General features: G+C 43.0%; 1 protein-coding gene across 1 annotated transcript in view; it reads left to right on the top strand.

Annotated features, from left to right (window-relative positions):
* Positions 1–25,916, top strand: part of LOC139762263 (uncharacterized) — a 106,757-nt gene that overhangs the window by 31,533 nt on the left and 49,308 nt on the right. Inside the window, exons 3-4 of the mRNA XM_071686856.1 lie at positions 4,332–4,468; positions 12,932–13,178. Of these exons, the coding sequence (XP_071542957.1) occupies positions 4,332–4,468; positions 12,932–13,178 (384 nt within the window). The remainder of the gene's footprint in view (positions 1–4,331; positions 4,469–12,931; positions 13,179–25,916) is intronic.

Here is a 25,916-nt window from a genome sequence, read left to right as displayed (position 1 = left end):
TGACGTTTGTTTAATGACTTTCACACTCGTAGTCATCCATAGGATTGTGTCATCATCTACTGAGACAATGTCATATACTGAATCATCATCTACTGTGTCATTACCATCCACGATGTCATCATCATTCACTGTGTCATCACCAACTATTGCCTCACCACCAACTACTGTACCATCACCATCCACTGTGTCACCATCTACAGTGTCATCACCATCCACTCTGTCATCATCGTTCACCGCGTAATTATCATCCACTGTGTCATTATCATCCACGTCGTCACCGTCATACACTGTCATTGCCATCCTCCGTGTCAACACCATCCACTCGTTGGTTGGGTTCCAAAATTAACATCAAGATGAGCTGGCTACCAACCAAAAAGGCACATACATCGGAGGGCGAGGTACACCAGCGTTTTCGTCAGGTCATCATTGATCACTTATCGTATGTTCACTTCTACACTGATGGCTCCAAGACGGATGAATGTGTGGGTGCAAGTGTGTGGTCGATGGAGTGTGCACTCAGATACCGCTTGCCGAACCATACATCTGTGTTTTGCGCTGAATTGTGAGCCATAGACTATATGATTAAAATCATAGTAAAGCCGTAGTTTTTTCTGTTTCTCTTTCCGCTCTTAAAGCAATAGGCTCTGAATATACAGAGTCCTGTGAATTAGAGGGCAATATTATTAATAAACTAAATTCATATAAAGAAGATATCATCTTGATTTGGGTGCCTGGCTGGTCATTGCAATATATACGGCAACAATGAGCAGGCAGACCGGTTGGCTAAGTCGACCTCAGAACTCTAGGAGATCGTTCCGATCCCTCTGAAGCTGGGCTCCTGCCTTTCCTTGGGGAAGAGATCAATCCATCTTCTGTGGTAGAGTCAGTGGACCAACCTGGCCATCAACAAGAAATACAAACAAGTAGTGGCGGACTGGCCGACCTCGTGCCGCAAGAACAGAAGAGAAGAGGTCGTGCTGGCCCGCCTCAGAATGAACTGTACCTACACCACCCACCTGCAGCCATACACAACCAGAAGTTTTCCACCCGTATGCCAACAGTGTAAACACACCTCTACAATAGAACACCTACTGCTAAAATGCAAGAGATACGAACAACATAGAAGGAAATTTTTTAACTACCACGTCAACCAAAACATTTCCTTCAACATCATTAATGTACTCGGGGATAACCCGAGTACTATTGACAAATTGATGGTCTTCCTCAGAGAAACAGAATTAATCAAGATGATGTAAGGTGGTTTGCGGATTCTCCTCTGTGGCGGAGTCGGCTTGGTGTGCGGCTCCTCCTACTTGGGCTGGTCGCATGGTGGGTGGACATGTCCATTCATTAGGCGGTCGGCCTCTGAGGGAGGTGGTCATCCTCCGAGTCGGCTGCGCCATGGTGTTGAGTCGGCGGACCTCCGACTAACTATCTATTGTGTGTGCATGTCATGGTGGAAGCCTGTCCCTAACCTGTCCTATCTTCTCGCAGTCTTGGGTCAAATGCAACCGTGGATACTGTGCCGACTGGGTGGTATTTGCCCTCACGTCGACCCAGTACCCACAAATCTTTTATTTCCATTACTTATCTTTATTATTATTTATCTTTATTATTGTTATATCAAAATTTCATTTATACATTTTTTCAATAGGTATTTAGGAATGATGACCTCAGTCATACATTGAATAGGGTTGCAGGCCTAATGACCTTCCTCATAGGTCGATGGCCGTAAAACCCAACAAACAACAACAACAACAAGTGTTTACAACCGTAATGGGGGCACATGATGATTAACACCTGGACACTAAAGACGGATCTCTAGCTGTAGTGTCTATAGAAATGACATTATGTGAAGAACACAAGATGGATGAGACTATGTGTTAGACTCACAAGTCAATAAATGATCCGGTTAATTTGGTAGTTATCGAGAGTTGAGATGTAATGAAATCACTGACCTCATATACAGATCAGCTGATACGATGCTCAAGTAGTTCATAGAACAAGTAATCAATATCCAGACAGATCTTGAGGGCTTTGAGAACCGTATTCCAAATGTAATTCTTCCAGAGATGTTTAACCAACCGCCTTCAAGATGGAGGCTGGTCGGCAATGATATAATAAGTGATATATATTAAATATACTTTTATTAAACAACTTATTCTCACTGTTGTCAACTACTGATATAAGATGGGAGGATAAGAACTGGACCAGTTTGCTGTTGTAATTGACTATATAGAGCCACACCAACACTGTATAAGTATCATTGTCACACAATTCTAGGCAATTTATTCTGCTGTTTATTTGATACTTGAACTAATCTACTTTTTTCTCTTTCATTTTAATACTATTACGATGATTTCTGTCTGTATACTCACGAGATGTGTGTGTGTGTGTGTGTGTGTGTGTGTGTGTGTGTGTGTGTGTGTGTGTGTGTGTGTGTGTGTGTGTGTGTGTGTTTGTGTCGCATATGGAACGTGAGCGGATTATCGGAACGTTACAGACACATTAATTGCCAAGCAAGGAAGAAATCATCAGGTCTGGTGAATATAGATCACAGGTCAAGATCATAGGATTTAAGTCAAGAAGGACTGGCTGGTTACGTGGGTCACCATCATGAGATGTATCGCCAGCCAGATTCTAAAGTAAATTCCAAAATATAACGAGGATTATCTACTTTGTTTATCTTGAGTATATAAAGTGGTCTTAGCTTATGAAGTACGATGTCTTTCCCCGGCTGAAGCTTACTTGGTTATGGGTAAGACCTTCCAGAAGACTGGACGTTAAGACCCATGAAAGACAGCAGCAAATTACACCTATCATCTTTATTACTAATGACCAGGTCTGGTGCTCTCCAGAATCATTACAAAAATCTTCAGCTAGTTTAAGCATATTTTTGTTCAATCACATGAACAATAATGTCTCCAGTTACTGTAGTTGGCTACTTGATATTCTTTGAATATGTCTGAGGTCTGGAGAACATCCAGTGAATCAGACAGCAAGATAACATTAGAGATGTAGTTATATTTAGCTCATAATATTCCTCCAAGTGTTCAAAGCGTTGACCTGTATGTTGGACGTTCTTTGAAAGTCTCAGAGGTGGAACGGAAACCGGGAATGTTATTGTATTATCGTGTGGACACTAGGGATTAATTCCACTGCCGCTGGACTCCTGTTTGATCTTACTGGAAGTTACATAGTTGTATTAACTTATGAGACAGCTGTCATGACCACATCCCTGAGTCTGAACCAGTTCAATAAGCAGGAAGCTCAGTTGTGTCAGGCTTGCCTAAGTTAAACAATGACGTTTGTGTGGCAACAGACTTACACCAGATTATCTTTACTCAAACTTGGTAATATTTCTTGTCATCTGATCTTTATGTACAACACCAGTAAACAGCTCCTGTGTCACATATGTGTAAAGTACATTCCTTAACCTTAACTAAATGTTTTTATGGATGATACTTTTCATTAAGTAATTCCATTTCCCTTTTAAACGAAATGTAAAAAGGAGGAAAGAACGCCTTACGACTATAAGTTCAAATAGAAACTAAATACCTGTAAACTGAAAAGAAACCCAGATTTGACAGCAGACTTGACACCTATGGCTGTGTATATTCATACATGCTCACCATTTCTCACGGATGTATTTGTGGTACTGTTTACCATAACACCTGCATAGTCTTGTTTCTTAAGACTTCTCTGGTAAATTTCTTCGTTTAAAAATGATTATCATACAGAGGCAACCTGTAAGTGCCTACAGAGACATATACATATATTTCTCAGCATAAACCAGTATGGTTTATGCTGAGAACTTACTCACTTAACAATCTCTGTTCAACAATCTCTGGTCAACACGGCTGCGTGTCACCCTACTCATGACTCGTGAGGCACACACACACACACACACACACACACACACACACCAGCCATCACCACACGGTAAGTGGCTCCTGGACACCTTTCGTCTGTCCATTAATTATTCGGTTAATCTTAATCTTCTTTGTACGTACGTGTTTTTTCTGCCATATAATCACTTATCATTAGAAATCAGTAAAAGGTTCGTAATTTTACCGTTCACATTATGATATTAAAGATAACAGCGCACTCTGTACATAACATTGGAGAATCATTATGTTCCTGATCATTGTTACCATACCTACAGTATTCATCATACCTGCCTAGCATTAGAAACTTGATACTGGTTCCCTCACACTTACTTACCTACTACTTTATGAAGGTGTTTGGTGCTCTCTTACCCTGGCTCTCACTAACCCCTGATGATCATGACATCTACCTATCACTACATAAATGGTTCTGGTGCTCCACAGACCTGCCTGAGAGCGCCCCCGTGCTAGACGGTGCCAAAACTAGCTACCAGCTGGAGGAAGGTGTCACCGTCAACTGCACTTCCCTCTACTCCAAGCCTGCCGCCACCCTCGAGTGGTACATCAACGACGAGCTAGTGGTGAGTGCTGCCCATACCCATGGTGACAGAGGTAGTGGCCAGGAACCATGTGACGTGAGTAACAACCACTAGATGTGTAAGACAAACACTTGGAAGAAATCTCTGTTTATTTCTACTGAACATCATTAGTGGTAACAGGTTTAGTTACACAAGTAACAGCTACATATTATGTTTATTTCCATTATGCATCACCGAAGACATGGTGATGAGCAGAGAAGTTCTCTGTGTAATTTGGTATTAAAAGGAAAAACTTTTTCATCTAAAAAATACCTGGCTTACAGACACGACTGTGGTTCAAATAAAAACATATTTCCTTCCAGTCAACAGGTATCACTTACTTCACACAGGGCAGCACTGCTGTATGGAATCTCATGTCATTAGAATGTTATCCAGCTACAAGTTGGATATATCCGGTGATGTTTACAGCTGAGATCTTACTCACCAGGCGGTGAGGATGATGACAAGTGACTCACTTTTAGTGGACCTCTAAGGGGATATGTAGACGTCAAACGCTATACACTCTGCAAATGAAGCTGGAAGATTAATCTTAATATTAATGATTCCAGAGGTTTAAAGGTTGATTTGCACCATCATATGTTGAGGTGGACTAAAGATTTATTCTGATCATCAAGGGTTCGGGATATCTGGAAGTAGAATGTATAAACTAGGCGATGGTGATGTGTGGATGTCATTCATGGATCATGGAAACTGATGAGTAATAACTAGAGACAAGAAAAATATATACAGAAATATATCTATGCGTCGAAATGTGGTGATCCTTGTAATGGCAACATCCAAGTCAAACCTTAATCCTTGAGTGGTGGCATAGTTGAATGTTAAAAGCTGTACTTCAAGTGCTGGCAATATCTCAACCCCAGACACCAAACTTTGAGAGCTGGTGATGCCTGGATGTCAAACCTTGAGAGCTGGTGATGCCTGGATGTCAAACCTTGAGAGCTGGTGATGCCTGGATGTCAAACCTTGAGAGCTGGTGATGCCTAGATGTCAAACCTTGAGAGCTGGTGATGCCTGGATGTCAAACCTTGAGAGCTGGTGATGCCTGGATGTCAAACCTGAACTTGAGATCCTGGTTATATCCTGAGTGACGACGGGAGACATCCAGAACTGTCGGTATCTGAGGGTCAGACCTTAAGCGTTCAATACGAACATCTCTGACGGGGAATGATATCTGTTTATTGAAGTTATGCAGCGTTATTCCGTGAGTCATAGAATAATGAATATAAACGCCAGATGGACCAGGAGACCCTCTTAATCCTGATTTTCAACCTTTGTTGATAAAGTTGATGTTGAATTATATAAGGAAGGAAAAGAAAACAGATCTGAAAGCAATCTGAAATCACGTGTGACTAAATAAAAGAGAAATTGTAAATGAGTTAGATTTCACGCCTGGAGTGATGTGGGGGCAGAAAATGATATCCAGTCCTCTTATTCTGCTCCCACTAAGTAAATACATGCAATTTCATATTTTTGAAAGATGAGGATGGTCACTCCTCACGCACTGTCTTCTCCAGGTAATATATAATGGTGACACAGTGTTCAGCTGTAGGGTTTACCTCTCTTGTGGAAATTGCCAGTAAACTCTCCGTATCCGGACTGAAAGACTGGAAGTGGAACCATTACAGTTGACAACAACAGAAACAATATATTGGTCTCTCACTAAGCGTCCATCCCAAGCTGTGTTGTGGTTTACAGTCAACTTCCACAGGAGGGATATCAGTCAAATGCTTCAGTTCAACACTACGTCAGCATGATATCTACAACTTACGGTCCTCCGTGGTGTAGCGGTTAGCGGTCCTGACAGTGACGCATTCACGGACCGCCCAGGGTCAAGCGCATAGGTTCGAATCCGGGTTGTGTCAGTTGCTCCACAGTCAACCCAGCTATTCATCCACCCTTAGGAGTTGGTCGATGAAATAGGTACGTGGCTCGGGCTAGGGTATACATATGTACAGCGTTAATGAGATGGCCTCGATTAGGCCCCCAGTTTCCCGTGCCGTCTCAGCTAACGTCAAAAAATGATGTTGAGGAGAGATAAGTGACGTGTGGTCACTAGCAGTTGTCATGATAGCGTCCAGAGCCAGTGGATCAAGGTGCCTCCTGATACACTCGATGTATCCATAATACCAGCACTATGTTACATAGTAATGATTACAAAGGAATGAGTAAACATATCGCTCGTGGCGTGTAGAACAGTCTGGTCGTGGGGCAAAGGTAAAGGTAGGGATCTGACCTGCCGGGGCAGTGGTTTACAACCTCATCTAAATGGTCACCATCGCCCAGCTTCATCGTTGTCGTCATATCAGAGATGCTCTGCACTACAAAGGGTCTCAGTAAACGGACTGGCCCTCCGCTTGCTCATGTTTGACGTCATAGAGAGCGCTTGGATGGTGCCACATTCTTGGGAATAACCAACTTGTGTCTTCTACAGCCTTGCCTCTTGTCCATTGCCCGGCCTCACCTGCTTTTAGCTCAGCTCTCATTATTTTCATGTGCTAGGCGCAAACTTGACCAAGTAAATGCTATATCTGTGTACCTAGAATTTTCCTCTCTCTCTCTCTCTCTCTCTCTCTCTCTCTCTCTCTCTCTCTCTCTCTCTCTCTCTCTCTCTCTCTCTCTCTCTCTCTCTCTCTCTCTCTCTCTCTCTCTCTCTCTCTCTCTCTCTCTCTCTCTTTGAGTGAAAAATAATCTGAGTGGTCCGGGCCTTAACGTGCAGGAGGGTAAAAGGAGTACGATAAAGTGAATTGGAACGATGCGATATACAGAGGCCGACGTGCTGTTAATGATCTGAATCAAGGCATTTGAGGTGGTTCGGGGAAACCTTGGAAAGGCCAGTGGGGACTGATTATGGATAATGGGCTGTGATCTCGGTGTAGTGTACATGACAGCTAGAGAATTGTGGTGCGCGAATGCGGCCTTTCTTCGTCTGTTCCGAGCTGTACCTCGCTTACCTCGCGAGAAACGGCGAACAAGTACGAAAGATTCATATTCATTATCTCTTTATTCCTGAATAGCAAATGAGATCTGGTCACACAAACATTGTTCCGTCTTCTTTGAAATTACAAAATAGTGATACAACACAAAGAAAAGTAAAACAAACAAAAGCAGAAGAGGTTTTTCTACAAGAGCTAGATGTCTCCTGCCTGTCGGACAGACGAACGTATCCTGAAGGAGATTAGATAGGAATGTTATCTACAACATATTTGAAGGTCGATTTAGCGTCATTATATATAATAAAGCAAGAAAACCAGCTACTACAAATAACTTCAAGCAGAACACAAACTCATTGCAATCTACCTATGTAATCTAGAAGTGCTTCTGCCCAATTGAATATTGTAAACTTCAAAATAACGTGAACTACGCCGGAATGATTACTACATCACTTGGCCGACGACTAAATTCCCACCTTTAAAAAGTGGCCCAGAAATTTCACATATAACAAAATGACATACACCAAACTCGCCAACATCTCACTGAAGATATGAAAGTATCAAACATCGCCACGACCCTACAAGACCACATATAAATGAAGCCATGCTGTACCTACCTGAGAAGCTATATTCAAGTTTTATGAAAAATATTTTTCTAATGCAGTTGGTTAAGAAATTAAAAGTACATATTCATAGTCAAGGTTGAATACCAAGAGATCAAACCATCTTACAGAGAACAATGAAGGCAGAACAATAATATCCACCGATGAACAAGAAGGAGGAGCGTTACAATGTTGGAGTTACATTAGGGGTGTCAAGGTCTTGAAGCTTTATACATTCTGAGTTCCATGATGAGGCATCCTGAGTGAATCAAATGTTGAAGGAGATGACGATTCATGTGATGCAGTGGTGAGGAGATGCTCTCGCGAATATTGGTGGCTTGTGGAAGCTCTGCTGGAAGATGTTGGTTGGTGGAAGCTCTGCTGGAAGATGTTGGTTGGTGGAAGCTCTGCTGGAAGATGTTGGTTGGTGGAAGCTCTGCTGGAAGATGTTGGTTGGTGGAAGCTCTGCTGGAAGATGTTGGTTGGTGGAAGCTCTGCTGGAAGATGTTGGTTGGTGGAAGCTCTGCTGGAAGATGTTGGTTGGTGGAAGCTCTGCTGGAAGATGTTGGTTGGTGGAAGCTCTGCTGGAAGATGTTGGTTGGTGGAAGCTCTGCTGGGAGATGTTGGTTGGTGGAAGCTCTGCTGGAAGATGTTGGTTGGTGGAAGCTCTGCTGGAAGATGTTGGTTGGTGGAAGCTCTGCTGGAAGATGTTGGTTGGTGGCAGCTCTGCTGGAAGATGTTGGTTGGCAGAGGCTTTGCTGGAAGACATTCACTGATGGACGTTTTAATGGAAGATTTTGGTTGGTGGAAAATCTGGACAGATGTTGGTTGAAGTTCTGCTGGAAGATGTTGGTTGGTGGAAGCTCATCTGGAAAATGCTAGTTGGTTGAAGTTCTACTGGAAGATGTTGGTTGGTGCAAGTTTTGCTGAATCTGCAGCAAGATATTGGCTTATGGAAACTTTGCTGGAAGATGAAAGTACATGCCAGACTAAATATCTTACTCATTTGGATGATATGATTATATACGGTATAAACAAGAGAACCTTGCGTACGTAGCCAGTATGGCATTGCTTAACGAGTGTATAACTGAGAAGCCCAAAGTGGAACTGGAAATAAGGCGGACTCAGAGAGGGAGGCTGTAGTATAGAGAACAATCCTTGATAGAAATATGACATAACAAAATGCTTCATATTGAGTGTTTATACGATCTTGAATGACAACACTATAATATATACACGACACAGAGGGACTCTACCACCTTGTCAGCACATATGGAGTGATTGTGTAATGTATGTGGTGTATGTGTATAGCATATTATGTGGTAGAGGTTTGTGACACATTTGGTATGTGTGAGTTTCAGTGATGAGTCCTGGGCGTACATAACACATGATTTAGGTGTGTAACACGTGTTTTGGGCGAGTGACGCGTGACACGGGTGTGTGACGAATGTGATGCAGGTGTGTGGCACATGTTATGAGAGTGGGTTACTGAAAACGTTATGGATGACCTACACAATAAGAGGACCTACTAGATATGGATGAAGACTTGGTGTTGTGCTATGATTAAGTCTTGGGTAAGGTAAGGATTCCCTCATATAAGTCAAATTACCAGAGTGATTACATGTGGTGAGAGGTGGGAAGTACGACATGAAGTGCATCAACAATATTTAGCAGAAGATTGGAAATAGCTTATAAGTCTTCGTTGTGTGTGTGTGTGTGTGTGTGTGTGTGTGTGTGTGTGTGTGTGTGTGTGTGTGTGTGTGTGTGTGTGTGTGTGTGTGTGTGTTTGTGGAATTACCTATCTTGACAGTGTGTGGAGCGAGATTCTACTCTCTTGAGCCTCGATTTCTTAAAGTTCCTGTGCTATTAAAGTATATTCTAAGCTTTTGTTTTTTCTATGTTGTCAACTTTCATAATATATTATTTATCCATTTTTTCGACTACCACAAATTTCTTGTTATGGCCTCTGGTTGTTCTGTCCTTACATATTTTGAGGAACTGTTCGATTTCATCAAACTGGTTTCGAAACTTGAAGGTTGTGATCAAGTCACATCTTACTCTTCTTTCTTCGGTAAAGGGCAAGTTTATGCCTCCAGCTCCTCAATGTAACTCGGCTTTCTTAACCATAATAGTACCTCTTTTGCCTCCCTCTGGACCTTATATATCAATATTTTCTGCCTTTTCAAGTACGATGACCATATTGCAAAACATTTTGTGGTTTTGGCATAATGCTATACACTTTACGAATGTTCCCTGAGCGTGTCTTATCCATGTACTTAAAACCAGTTTCATTATTTCCCAGGAAATAATTTATCTCTTTTGTAATTCTCCTTACGTGGAGCACTGATGACAAGTTATGTAGGTACAATGACACCTCCCAAGTCTCATATTCAGATTCCAGCAACATATTTTGTTGTGGATCATCCTTGTATCGAGGCTTTCTTTCACTATTTCTCATCCTCATTACAATCACTCGGTGTAAATTTCATCATGAAATTATAAGAGTAACTTTCAGTTTTGTGTAGGATCACTTATGAGTTGATGTGATCCTCATTATTTTTCCCTTCCTTCATAAACTTGGCATCGTCTGAAATCATTAGTTTAGTCCTTCCGGCAAGTCATATACACAGATCAAGAAGAGCAATGGTCCCAGGACTGAGCTTTAGGGCAAGCCACTGGTAATCTCAACCTATTTTTCATTATTCTCTAAAAGCCTAACTTTACCTGCAGTTCACCAGGTCTCTCGACCTAAGGTATGGTGTTTTTGGTAAAATCCTGAGATATGAAACCATATGGATGGTGTATTATTACCTCAGTGAAGGTAATGTTATGAATCTGTAAAGTTGATAGGTTTGTTCCTGTACAAAACACATACGCAATGAGACGGCTTCTTGAACAATAGTAGGATCTGAGCAGGTGTATAATTATCCGTGTTGCACTCTGGGATTTCAGGTTTACAGTGGTGTACTGTTTGAATCAGATCGAAGAGGCGAACCAGAGGGTGAAATAGGGAAGTAACTTTGCTGTAATCAGGCAAGTTCAAATTGGTTACTAACTCACTGAAGTAGGTGGTGTAAGAGGCTATTTGATTACATAAGGAGTTAAGGAGAATGGTAATCATTAGTAATCTATATAGATGATCAGCTGCTGGGTTGTAGACTCTGTTTATTGGGTTATGCTATCTACTCTCCCAACAGACTGAGTATATCAAACCATAGGTTCCTAACCTAACCACACTCGATGTCTACTTGTACGGTAAAGCAGCCCATTATACCAACTGCTTCAGTGAGTTGGTAAACAATCTGAACTTAGCTGATTACAGTATTGTTACGTCCGTATTGTTCCCATACAGCGAACCAGCTCGTCTTCTGCATGTGACTCGAGCACTTTTCCTTACAAATTGTTAGAACACGAGCAAATTTAGAAATTATAGGCCTACTTACAAAACTGTTATGAACTAGTATCTAGAAAATGATGGAAGTGATTTCTGCTAGCGTCCAGTTTTGATGGAGTCTCAGGCCATTTACATGGAGAACTGTGTTGTATGCGGGGGGTTACAGATGGTCAATCTCGGATATGAGCAGGGTTGTAACACCAGAAAAATACCGAATAGTTCTTTGTACTGTACTGATTCTTCATACTAGAGTCGTGCCGTAAGCGATAACTTGTATTAGGACAAAGTAATATGTTGGTTCATACAAAGTTCTGACAGAGTCAGGGCCACAGAGCGAAGGACCGGTCGCCAGTGTGGCTTGATGGCTATAGTATGGAAGGAAGAGGAATACCATGTTAGGCCAGTGCCATTATGGTATGTGGCGGGTGATCAAGTTGTAAGTCTTAAAAGATGTTGTGAAAGGGTGTTCAGCCACCTTCTGTCACTCCATAGCCCATCAGACAAGGAGACACCATGTCTAGCATCAGCGTGAGAATCATCCTCTACATGACGAACAGCTTAAGACTATCGGTATGGTCCTGTCCCACGACCAATGGGTGCAAGAGTCAACGTATATATGTACCTATGACTCCTGTGCTGCTCTATCGCTCAGTAAAGGCACTGAAATTTTTGATCGATTGTCTACGCATCTCCAGTCATACCATAATTCTCCAGCATTATTGAACTTCCTTCCATAATCAGCTTAGTCTCAACAAGCCTTTCTTTGCTTGTATTCACTGCTTACCGGAAGCAGTAATATTCTGCCTGATCAATAGATGCATGAATTGTGTATCCTTCCGATGCCTTCAAACTGTAACTGTATTAAATTCTCAGTTATACATCTTTATGCAACACTGGTGTCATTTGGAGAGAGAAATCGTGTTACAAGTCACCTTGGTTGGTAATAAGTTGGTGGGGTAAGGACAGACCGGTTACTATACTGCACTAATCTGGCCACCTGGCTTGAGGTGTGTCAGATCCCAGGTAGTCGTGGTAGTACCGGCCCAGGAATCTCTTGGGATCTCCCAGGTCACCATGTAGCTTACCTAAGCATACAAATTCTCTATCACAGACACAACGAACACGCAGGTTCGTAACAATATAAAGAAATTCTAATAGTTTCCCCAGTTCTTTTAGAAAAGTAGATCTATGATTTAGTATGTATACGAATATAGTGCATATGAACGATGATTGTCATAAAACAATAGCGTTTCCGACCACCACGCAAAAGGTCCTGGGTTCGAGTCATGGTTGTTGGAGGGTATTATGCGTTCTATGAAAGTGCGTGTGTTGTTGTGACTTTTTCGTTGTTTTTCATGTGAAGGATGATGATTCCTGTTTTGTCAGTATTGTACTGAAAATGACAGTAATGTACCATGATGTCTGGAAGGTTGTATTTATTATTGCTTGAACCTGCAGCTTTGTTTTATACCAGTGACTTGACTGTTACTTGACTACTACGGAGTTGACGTGCCCACAGACGCAGCCAGAGTTCCTGAGGCGGTACGAACCCCAGAAGGAACCAGACGGGCTGGAGACGGCCGTGCTGGGTCTCACCTTCAAAACCAACCGCAGTCACTTTCCCCGCGGGGAAATGCGCCTCAAATGCGTCGCCATGATTGCCACCATCTACTTTCAATCTCAAGAGACTTCCGTCATCGAGACTGGGTTCCTACCCCACACCCAGGCCGAGGAGCGTCGCCATAATGATCGCTTCTACTTCTTCGGTAAGTGACTCCACTCTCTTTACAACACACACGACACGAGTTCTTCATTTTCCTTTTGTTAGATCGACGTCTAGACCACTTTTAAGTACCATAGAATTAATTGGATCAAAAACTGAACCTTTTGATCCATAAACCCTCAATAATATGAACCTCAGAGCTCTTAATCAGCATCTTACTTAAACTGATCATTAATGAACTCATTATTTTCATTTATTGACACAAAGTACTTTCACCATCTAAATACGGACAACAAACATCGTTCCTGGTAATTCATGGACAATGATAGAAGAGAAAAGTAACACCAGTGATGGTATCTTCACTAACATGAAATTTTCACAGTGGATTTGATGGCCAGTGATATATGAGAGGTAATTATGCCAAACACTTATGTTTGTATTGTTAATCATTGGCCACAGGTCTAAAGAACATCTAATACATTTTATATATTTTCCACGAAACAATTTGAATGTTTTCCTTTTCTACTGTTCACTCCCACCTGAACTTTAAGTGGACTAACAATGATGACAATGGTAACAATATCTATGGAAACAGTAGAAATTTTAACGATTATGGTAATGATAACGATAATGATATTACTACTGCTATTACTACTACTATTACTACTACTACTACTACTACTACTACTACTACTTTTACTATTACTACTTTTTTCTTTTTTCTTTTAAACTATTCGCCATTTCCCGCGTTAGCGAGGTAGCATTAAGAACAGAGGACTGGGCCTTTGAGGGAATACCCTCACCTGGCCCAATTCTCTGTTCCTTCTTTTGGAAAATAAAAAAAAAAAAAAACGAGAGGGGAGGATTTCCAGACCCCTGCTCCCTCCCCTTTTAGTCGCCTTCTATGACACGCAGGGAATACGTGGAAGTATTCTTAATCCCCTATCCTCAGGGATATATATATATATATATATATATATATATATATATATATATATATATATATATATATATATATATATATATATATATATATATATATATAGTGGAGGAAGTAAAGTGTTTTAGATATCTGGGAGTGGATCTGGCAGCGGATGGAACCATGGAAGGGGAAGTGGATCATAGGGTGGGGGAGGGGGCGAAAATCCTAGGAGCCTTGGAGAATGTGTGGAAGTCGAGAACTTTATCTCTGAAAGCAAAAATGGGTATGTTTGAAGTAATAGTGGTTCCAACAATGTTGTATGGTTGCGAGGCGTGGGCTATGGATAGAGTTGTGCGCAGGAGGATGGATTTGCTGGAAATGAGATGTTTGAGGACAATGTGTGGTGTGAGGTGGTTTGATCGAGTAAGTAACGTAAGGGTAGGAGAGATGTGTGGAAATAAAAAGATCGTGGTTTAGAGAGCAGAAGAGGGTGTTTTGAAATGGTTTGGGCACATGGAGACAATGAGTGAGGAAATATTGACCAAGAGGATATATGTGTCGGAGGTGGAGGGAACGAGGGGAAGTGGGAGACCAAATTGGAGGTGGAAAGATGGAGTGAAAAAGATTTTGTGTGATCGGGGCCTGAGCAAGCAAGAGGGTGAAAGGAGGGCAAGGAATAGAGTGAATTGGATCGATGTGGTATACCGGGGTTGACGTGCTGTCAGTGGATTGAATCAGGGCATGTGAAGCGTCTGGGGTAGACCATGGAAAGCTGTGTAGGTTTGTATGTTTGCGTGTGTGGACGTATATATATACATGTGTATGGGGGTGGGTTGGGCCATTTCTTTCGTCTGTTTCCTTGCGCTACCTCGCAAACGCGGGAGACAGCGACAGTATATATATATATATATATATATATATATATATATATATATATATATATATATATATATATATATATATATATATATATGTTTTTTTTTTTTTTTTAATACTTTGTCGCTGTCTCCCGCGTTTGCGAGGTAGCGCAAGGAAACAGACGAAAGAAATGGCCCAACCCACCCCCATACACATGTATATACATACGTCCACACACGCAAATATACATACCTACACAGCTATCCATGGTTTACCCCAGACGCTTCACATGCCCCGATTCAATCCACTGACAGCACGTCAACCCCGGTATACCACATCGCTCCAATTCACTCTATTCCTTGCCCTTCTTTCACCCTCCTGCATGTTCAGGCCCCGATCACACAAAATCTTTTTCACTTCATCTTTCCACCTCCAATTTGGTCTCCCTTTTCTCCTCGTTCCCTCCACCTCCGACACATATATCCTCTTGGTCAATCATTCCTCACTCATTCTCTCCATGTGCCCAAACCATTTCAAAACACCCTCTTCTGCTCTCTCAACCACGCTCTTTTTATTTCCACACATCTCTCTTACCCTTACGTTACTTACTCGATCAAACCACCTCACACCACACATTGTCCTCAAACATCTTATTTCCAGCACATCCATCCTCCTGCGCACAACTCTATCCATAGCCCACGCCTCGCAACCATACAACATTGTTGGAACCACTATTCCTTCAAACATACCCATTTTTGCTTTCCGAGATAATGTTCTCGACTTCCACACATTCTTCAAGGCTCCCAAAATTTTCGCCCCCTCCCCTACCCTATGATCCACTTCCGCTTCCATGGTTCCATCCGCTGACAGATCCACTCCCAGATATCTAAAACACTTCACTTCCTCCAGTTTTTCTCCATTCAAACTCACCTCCCAATTGACTTGACCCTCAACCCTACTGTACCTAATAACCTTGCTCTTATTCACATTTACTCTTACCTTTCTTCTTTCACACACTTTACCAAACTCAGTCACCAGCTTCTGCAGTTTCTCACATGAATCAGCCACCAGCGCTGTATCATCAGCGAACAACAACTGACTCACTTCCCAAACTCTCTCATCCCTAACAGACTTCATACTTGCCCCTCTTTCCAAAACTCTTGCATTCACCTCCCTAACAACCCCATCCATAAACAAATTAAACAACCATGGAGACATCACACACCCCTGCCGCAAACCTACATTCACTGAGAACCAATCACTTTCCTCTCTTCCTACACGTACACATGCCTTACATCCTCGATAAAAACTTTTCACTGCTTCTAACAACTTGCCTCCCACACCATATATTCTTAATACCTTCCACAGAGCATCTCTATCAACTCTATCATATGCCTTCTCCAGATCCATAAATGCTACATACAAATCCATTTGTTTTTCTAAGTATTTCTCACATACATTCTTCAAAGCAAACACCTGATCCACACATCCTCTACCACTTCTGAAACCACACTGCTCTTCCCCAATCTGATGCTCTGTACATGCCTTCACCCTCTCAATCAATACCCTCCCATATAATTTACCAGGAATACTCAACAAACTTATACCTCTGTAATTTGAGCACTCACTCTTATCCCCTTTGCCTTTGTACAATGGCACTATGCACGCATTCCGCCAATCCTCAGGCACCTCACCATGAGTCATACATACATTAAATAACCTTACCAACCAGTCAACAATACAGTCACCCCCTTTTTTAATAAATTCCACTGCAATACCATCCAAACATGCTGCCTTGCCGGCTTTCATCTTCCGCAAAGCTCCCACTACCTCTTCTCTGTTTACCAAATCATTTTCCCTAACCCTCTCACTTTGCACACCACCTCGACCAAAACACCCTATATCTGCCACTCTATCATCAAACACATTCAACAAACCTTCAAAATACTCACTCCATCTCCTTCTCACATCACCACTACTTGTTATCACCTCCCCATTTGCACCCTTCACTGAAGTTCCCATTTGCTCCCTTGTCTTACGCACTTTATTTACCTCCTTCCAGAACATCTTTTTATTCTCCCTAAAATTTAATGATACTTTCTCACCCCAACTCTCATTTGCCCTTTTTTTTCACCTCCTGCACCTTTCTCTTAACCTCCTGTCTCTTTCTTTTATACATATCCCACTGAATTGCATTTTTTCCCTGCAAAAATCGTCCAAATGCCTCTCTCTTCTCTTTCACCAATACTCTTACTTCTTCATCCCACCACTCACTACCCTTTCTAATCAACCCACCTCCCACTCTTCTCATGCCACAAGCATCTTTTGCGCCATCCATCACTGATTCCCTAAAGACATCCCATTCCTCCCCCACTCCCCTTACTTCCATTGTTTTCACCTTTTTCCATTCTGTACTCAGTCTCTCCTGGTACTTCCTCACACAAGTCTCCTTCCCAAGCTCACTTACTCTCACCACCCTCTTCACCCCAACATTCACTCTTCTGAAAACCCATACAAATCTTCACCTTAGCCTCCACAAGATAATGATCAGACATCCCTCCAGTTGCACCTCTCAGCACATTTACATCCAAAAGTCTTCCCACGTATTCCCTGCGTGTCGTAGAAGGCGACTAAAAGGGGAGGGAGCGGGGGGCTGGAAATCCTCCCCTCTCGTTTTTTTTTAATTTTCCAAAAGAAGGAACAGAGAAGGGGGCCAGGTGAGGATTTTCCCTCTAAGGCCCAGTCCTCTGTTCTTAACGCTACCTCGCAAATGCGGGAAATTGCGAATAGTATGAAATTTTTTTTTTTTTTTTTGTATACTATTTGCCATATATACTATTTGCCATATATGTATATATATATATATATATATATATATATATATATATATATATATATATATATATATATATATATATATATGTATATGTATATATATATATATATATATATATATATATATATATATATATATATATATATATTTTTTTTTTTTTTTTTTATACTTTGTCGCTGTCTCCCGCGTTTGCGAGGTAGCGCAAGGAAACAGACGAAAGAAATGGCCCAACCCTCCCCATACACATGTACATACACACGTCCACACACGCAAATATACATACCTACACAGCTTTCCATGGTTTACCCCGGACGCTTCACATGCCTTGATTCAATCCACTGACAGCACGTCAACCCCTGTATACCACATCGCTCCAATTCACTCTATTCCTTGCCCTCCTTTCACCCTCCTGCATGTTCAGGCCCCGATCACACAAAATCCTTTTCACTCCATCTTTCCACCTCCAATTTGGTCTCCCTCTTCTCCTCGTTCCCTCCACCTCCGACACATATATCCTCTTGGTCAATCTTTCCTCACTCATTCTCTCCATGTGCCCAAACCATTTCAAAACACCCTCTTCTGCTCTCTCAACCACGCTCTTTTTATTTCCACACATCTCTCTTACCCTTACGTTACTTACTCGATCAAACCACCTCACACCACACATTGTCCTCAAACATCTCATTTCCAGCACATCCATCCTCCTGCGCACAACTCTATCCATAGCCCACGCCTCGCAACCATACAACATTGTTGGAACTACTATTCCTTCAAACATACCCATTTTTGCTTTCCGGGATAATGTTCTCGACTTCCACACATTTTTCAAGGCTCCCAAAATTTTCGCCCCCTCCCCCACCCTATGATCCACTTCCGCTTCCATGGTTCCATCCGCTGACAGATCCACTCCCAGATATCTAAAACACTTCACTTCCTCCAGTTTTTCTCCATTCAAACTCACCTCCCAATTGACTTGACCCTCAACCCTACTGTACCTAATAACCTTGCTCTTATTCACATTTACTCTTAACTTTCTTCTTCCACACACTTTACCAAACTCCGTCACCAGCTTCTGCAGTTTCTCACATGAATCCGCCACCAGCGCTGTATCATCAGCGAACAACAACTGACTCACTTCCCAAGCTCTCTCATCCCCAACAGACCTCATACTTGCCCCTCTTTCCAAGACTCTTGCATTTACCTCCCTAACAACCCGATCCATAAACAAATTAAACAACCATGGAGACATATATATATATATATATATATATATATATATATATATATATATATATATATATATATATATATATATATATATATATATATATATATATATATATATACATATACATATATATATATATATATATATATATATATATATATATATATATATATATATATATATATATATATATATATATATATATATATATATATATATATATATATATTTATATGAGTTTGGTGGGGTGTGTGGGGGGGGGGTTGGGAGTGGGTGTGAATGGGAGCAAGGTTGTTGGGTGCAGTGGGGATGGGGCTCGGGTCAGTTGGGGGGTGGGTTTGAGTGGAGAGGGGCTGGGGAGAGTGGGGTGTTTTGGATATCTGGGAGTGGATCTGGCGGCGGATGGAACCATGGAGGCGGGGGTGGATCGTGGGGTGGGGGAGGGGGCGGCGGTCCTTGGGGCCTTGGGGGGTGTATGGAGGTCGAGAGCATTGTCTCGGGGGGCGGGGGGGGGGGGTGTTTGGGGAATGGTGGTTCCAGCAGTGTTGTGTGGTTGCGGGGCGTTGGCTGTGGATGGGGTTGTGCGCGGGAGGATGGATGTGCTGGAGGTGGGATGTTTGGGGACGGTGTGTGGTGTGGGGTTGTTTGGTCGAGTGGGTGACTTGGGGGTGGGGGAGATGTGTGGAGGTGGGGAGAGTGTGGTTGAGAGAGCAGAGGAGGGTGTTTTGAGGTGGTTTGGGTTCGTGGAGAGAGGAAGTGGGGAGGGGTTGGCCGGGAGGATGTGTGTGTCGGGGGTGGGGGGAGTGAGGAGAGGTGGGGGACCGGTTTTGGGGTGGGAGGGGGGAGTGGGGGGGATTTTGTGTGGTCGGGGCCTTGGCGTGCAGGGGGGTGTGGGGAGGGCTGGGAGTAGTGTGGGTTGGATCGATGTGGTGTGCCGGGGATTGAGTCGGGGCGTTTGGGGCGTCTGGGGTGGGCCGTGGGGGGCTGTGTAGGTGTGTGTATTTGCGTGTGTGGACGTATGTATGTGCATGTGTGTGGGGGTGGGTTGGGCCATTTCTTTCGTCTGTTTCCTTGCGCTGCCTCGCGGGCGCGGGAGGCAGCGGCAAGGCAAAAAAAAACAAAATATATATATATATATATATATATATATATATATATATATATATATATATATATATATATATATATATATATATATATATATATATTATCCCTGGGGATAGGGGAGAAAGAATACTTCCCACGTATTCCCTGCGTGTCGTAGAAGGCGACTAAAAGGGGAGGGAGCGGGTGGCTGGAAATCCTCCTCTCTCGTTTTTTTTTCAATTTTCCAAAAGAAGGAACAGAGAAGGGGGGCAAGGTGAGGATATTCCCTCAAAGTCCCAGTCCTCTGTTATTAACGCTACCTCGCTAATGCGGGAAATGGCAAATAGTATGAAAGAAAAGATATATATATATATACATATATATATATATATATATATATATATATATATATATATATATATATATATATATATATATATATATATATATATATATATATATATATATATATATATATATATATATATATATATATATATATATATATATATATATATATATATATATATATATATATATATATATATATATATATATATATATATATATATATATATATATATATATGTATATATATATATATATATATATACATATATATATATATAAATATATATATATATATATATATATATATATATATATATATATATATATATATATATATATATATATATATATATATATATATATATATATATATATATATATATACATATATATTGTTACGACACGTGGGTGCCCACATGTTCGTATATGAATAAGTATATGTGTATCTCTGTGTATCGTGTAAGAGCTATTCCATGTTAGGGCGAGGGCCAAGGCCTTTGCTCCATTATTGGGCCGGATTTCACTCCCATAGCCAAACTCATTAATTTTATGAGGCCTTCTTCATACCTTCGAGAAGGAAACCAGATGGACACGCCGGGCCATCAATCCAGCCCCACTCGACGCTCGGGCCTCCTGACCCAGGGCACTAGATCAAATTGGGGGTCAACCTACGGCCTCCCATACAGTGTCGTCGCTGTCAGGACAAGAGAAGGAGGGGACAACCCGATGTGGGACGAACCTAACCTCCCTTTCAGCCAGTCAGCTGGTTCACGGATGACACCTTCTCCAATCACCGACGTACCAGTGGCCCTCCAGCCAAGTAGGAGTGGCACTTGGAGCCACCCTCCTCCAATCCTCGGTGGGCCTTAGGCCCATGACCAATCAAAGGTGGCACCATAGGGTAACAGGTGGGTCGAGGCGTGGCTAGCTGTTCTTACCCTGCTGGTCCTTCAGTTAAAAGGCTCAAACGATCGTCTGGGACTCGATTCCTTCAGCAGACTCGAGCCCGCCAGCAAAGGTAATGTGAGCTTTCCCTGTCTCGAACCCTGTAGCCACCGCTGCCCCAGTTTGTAAGATGTTTCCTGTGTCACGTTAGGTAGCTAAGTGTAACGATGTTGTTTACTGTGTCACGTCAGGTCTATCTAAGTGTAATGTTATCGAACAAATTGCTATAGAGGAAAGAGACCTCCTGGCTTGAAATCTTACCTGGAATGTTAACTAGTGTTAAATGTTAAATGCCTGATTTATGTGTTTATCTTTGCACACCTGCATTCTTTCATTATAAGTAGATTTAATGTAGTGCTGGTCTTTTAATTCAATCCCATAACTTTCTGATCGTGTTATCCCGTTGTGAAACGTAACGAAGCTAGCGTCCTTGCAGAAAGACGAGGACCAATAGATTACTCGTAACAAATATATGTTACTGGCGACCTTGTCCGAATATATCATATTTGAATTTGTAACATATAAATTGGCGACCCTGCCAGGATTTTTCTTGTCTTAACGGAATCTCTTTCCTTGATTCGTTAATCATGCCGTTGACCAGCGACACTGACGTTGACCAGTTTTGTCGATCTGAGCCCTCTCCCGAGGACATTAAAACTTTAACAACGGATGAGTTGAGACTCGTCGCGGATATGTTAGAAGTGAATTATGACCGGGAAGCTAGTAAAGTACAGTTGGAGACCTTAGTCATGAATCATTTTGCTAGTGAACAGATAGTAGATACTGCGCCTGATGTTGATATTAGTGTCGACAATACCGCCTCATCAGTGACGTCCGCCGAAGCCTCGATCCCTCTCGCTCTCCCTAGTGATGATAATGTTGATCCCGAATACTGGCGAATTCAACTAGAGATAGCTAAGATCAATGCCGAAATGCAAAAGGAGAGGATCGCCCTCGAACGTGAAAAACTTAGACTTAACGCTTCACCATCAGGACCAGTGTCGTCCCAATTGAGTAACTTACATCTCGTACCAGAGTTCAATGAAGATGATGTGGCTTCCTTTTTCCTTAAATTTGAACAGACTGCCCATGATTGCTCGTGGCCGAAATCGTCCTGGACGATCGTGTTACGTCCCATTCTTTTTGGCAAAGCTGAATCCACATACACCGCGTTGAACGATGACCAGTGTAGTGATTATGAGGCCGTGAAACAGGCAGTGATAAATGCTTATCATTTAAGTCCGGCAGCACATCGACTCAGATTTCGAACTAAGCATAAGCGCCCTGATCAAACCTACCTAGATCACTTTTGCGAGAAGTACAAGTTATGCATGCAGTGGCTACGCTCCGAAGAAGCTTATGATGCTGAGGCGATCATAAATTTACTGGTACTCGAGGAATGTAAGGCCGGTCTACCTCGTGATGTACGGCAGTACGTATTAACTAAAGCAGCGAAGGATTTTGAGGAGGCTGGCAAACTAGCAGACAAGTACATGTTAGATGTCAAACTTGACGCGGGCAGGCATTCAAAGGGTTTCGACGACAGAGGGAGGACCAATGGTCATGTAATTCCACCTGAATCTGCTACCTTGCCGGTAACTCATAAAAGTCAAGGGAAATACTCCCAGAAAGTAAAGTTTTGCTCTCACTGTGGCAGGGTTGGGCACCAGGTGAGGGATTGCTGGGCTCGAGTGAAGGAATCCAGAGACTACCTTTTTTTAATATAATTGTAGGCCCATGAGTCTCTTCTTAATTTTAAGGGCCAATTTAGTGAAGTAGGTGAGGCTGTTTCTGCTCTTAGGAGAGTGAGGGGTTGCGAGACTGTTGATTAATCTGTCCTTATTATAGGATCTGTTCTGTGGGAACTACGTGCGTTCCTGTCTAAGGGCTATGTTAGTAGATGTGGTGTACGACGAAAAGTGACCGCGTTACGGGATTCTGGTGCGCTACAGTCCCTAATGGTGGATGGCTAGGTGCCGCGGGGATAGTCTGGAGACCGAGTCTTGCTAGACGGACTGTCGGGTCCCAAGGAAGCTCCACTAGTCAATGTGAGGGCAGAAATAGATTTCTTCACGGGCCATGATCTCGTAGGGATTGTAGATAAGTTCCTGTCTTAGACGTGGACTTTGTGTTAGGCAGTGACCTAACGGGTGTGAAGATGAACCCAATGCCGGTGTTGCCTACGGGCCCGGTGAAGTCCACGGAGGCGGTGCAGCTTGACGAAGAGGTACCAGAGATAGTCTACAACCACGATGGTGCCAGGTCCATGACAACTGGCACGGCAGGCCGTGTGCCTGTGGACATAGCCGTTGAAACGCAGGGAGTGAAGACTCTCCCTGAGGGTGAGACCTGAGGAGGTGGTGTTCAGTGTCATGTAATGGGGAAGGCGAAGAGTGGCAGGCAGTTCACCAGGTGTTAGTGCCGCGTCCCTACAGCAGGGAGATTTTTGAAGCTTGCGCACGACTCAAGCTTTGCCGGTCATTTAATTGGCCTGGTGTCCGCCGGGATGTCGCTCAGTGTTGGGAAGCCTACTCAGACTGTCTCGATTCAGAAGCGTAGAGACAGGCGAGTCCCTATTCCCCCATTTGAAGGTCGGTTTGACCGAGTTATAATTGACATTGTGAGCCCATTGCTAATAACCTCCTCTGACCACTGTTACACTGTTCTTGAGAGTGAGACTAGCGAGAGGGAGCTGTGTGATACCCTCTCTCCTGGTGTAGCCTCCGTTGTGACAGAGGAATTGAGGATTTGTCTCGAGCCCATTCAAGAGAGTCGGGGATGAAGGACGAGGTGGCCTGACAGACGGTCTCGATTTAGAAGTGTAGAGACAGGCGACGAGGTGTGGCTTCTACAGCAGCCAGGTCAACCCTTGGCTGTCCGTTTTCAGGGTCCCTATGAACCGACGGTATCAGTCTGCATCATCCAACGTCCAGCGGTAGCCGCGTGTGACGAAGTTGACGACGTAGCTGTGAAGGCCTCGGAGACCCGGGAAGACGGAGACGCTTTAGCACCTGCCTGGGAAGTGACGGGTAGAAAGGTTTGCCCTCCTGTCGACGTACCCAGAGTTTTGCCAGAGGTTTGTCAGTCCCCTCCTTCCACCGACCGTAAGGGTCCAAGTATTAACCCGTAATGAGTGCCCCCCCGATCTCGGAGAGAACCGAGACGTTTTGTGGGTACAGTTGGGTATTACAGAGTGTATTAGTAACTTTTCTCGCAGTTGCAACCCCCTCTCATAAATCTGTTGATAAATGTTAGATATGTTTGAAATGAGCAGCGTTAGAGAGCCTCTCTCATCAGTTAGGGACACTACTTTTTTTGACTGTTATATTTTGCAGGCTCCAACCAGTTTAGCTGTGACTGCCAGCGATGCTGACGCTGGTTAGGTCCTCTTTCAGAAGGACAGCGAGAAGATTGAGCCCAAACAGATAACCCCACCATGGAGAAGCAACTTGTGTTTTTGCTATTTGTATTATAGCACCTTCTGTATGTGTCCTTCAGACAATCATTTTAGAGTGTACTGACTACCAGTCCCTTTCAAAATGTTTACAAGTTACGGGATCGGAGTCAGAAATTAACTAGGTGGGCCTTGTTTTGTTTCTTCAAGAGTGTAATTTAGATATTCACCATATTGCTAGCGCACATAATGTGTTAGCTGATTGTTTATCCCGCTCTTAAGGTGAGAAAATTCCTCTTCTAGGAATTTTCTCCTTTAAGGAGGGGGGTGTTACGACACGTGGGTGCCCACATGTTCGTATATGAATAAGTATATGTGTATCTCTGTGTATAGTGTAAGAGCTATTCCATGTTAGGGCGAGGGCCAAGGCCTTTGCTCCATTATTGGGCCGGATTTCACTCCCATAGCCAAACTCATTAATTTCTGAGGCCTTCTTCATACCTTCGAGAAGGAAACCAGATGGCCACGCCGGGCCATCAATCCAGCCCCACTCGACGCTCGGGCCTCCTGACCCAGGGCACTAGATCAAATTGGGGGTCAACCTACGGCCTCCCATACAGTGTCGTCGCTGTCAGGACAAGAGAAGGAGGGGACAACCCGATGTGGGACGAACCTAACCTCCCTTTCAGCCAGTCAGCTGGTTCACGGATGACACCTTCTCCAATCACCGACGTACCAGTGGCCCTCCAGCCAAGTAGGAGTGGCACTTGGAGCCACCCTCCTCCAATCCTCGGTGGGCCTTAGGCCCATGACCAATCAAAGGTGGCACCATAGGGTAACAGGTGGGTCGAGGCGTGGCTAGCTGTTCTTACCCTGCTGGTCCTTCAGTTAAAAGGCTCAAACGATCGTCTGGGACTCGATTCCTTCAGCAGACTCGAGCCCGCCAGCAAAGGTAATGTGAGCTTTCCCTGTCTCGAACCCTGTAGCCACCGCTGCCCCAGTTTGTAAGATGTTTCCTGTGTCACGTTAGGTAGCTAAGTGTAACGATGTTGTTTACTGTGTCACGTCAGGTCTATCTAAGTGTAATGTTATCGAACAAATTGCTATAGAGGAAAGAGACCTCCTGGCTTGAAATCTTACCTGGAATGTTAACTAGTGTTA

Source organism: Panulirus ornatus, chromosome 43 (assembly GCF_036320965.1).
Source record: "Panulirus ornatus isolate Po-2019 chromosome 43, ASM3632096v1, whole genome shotgun sequence".
Classification (NCBI taxonomy): domain Eukaryota; kingdom Metazoa; phylum Arthropoda; class Malacostraca; order Decapoda; family Palinuridae; genus Panulirus; species Panulirus ornatus.
This window is presented reverse-complemented; position numbering and strand designations above follow the sequence as displayed.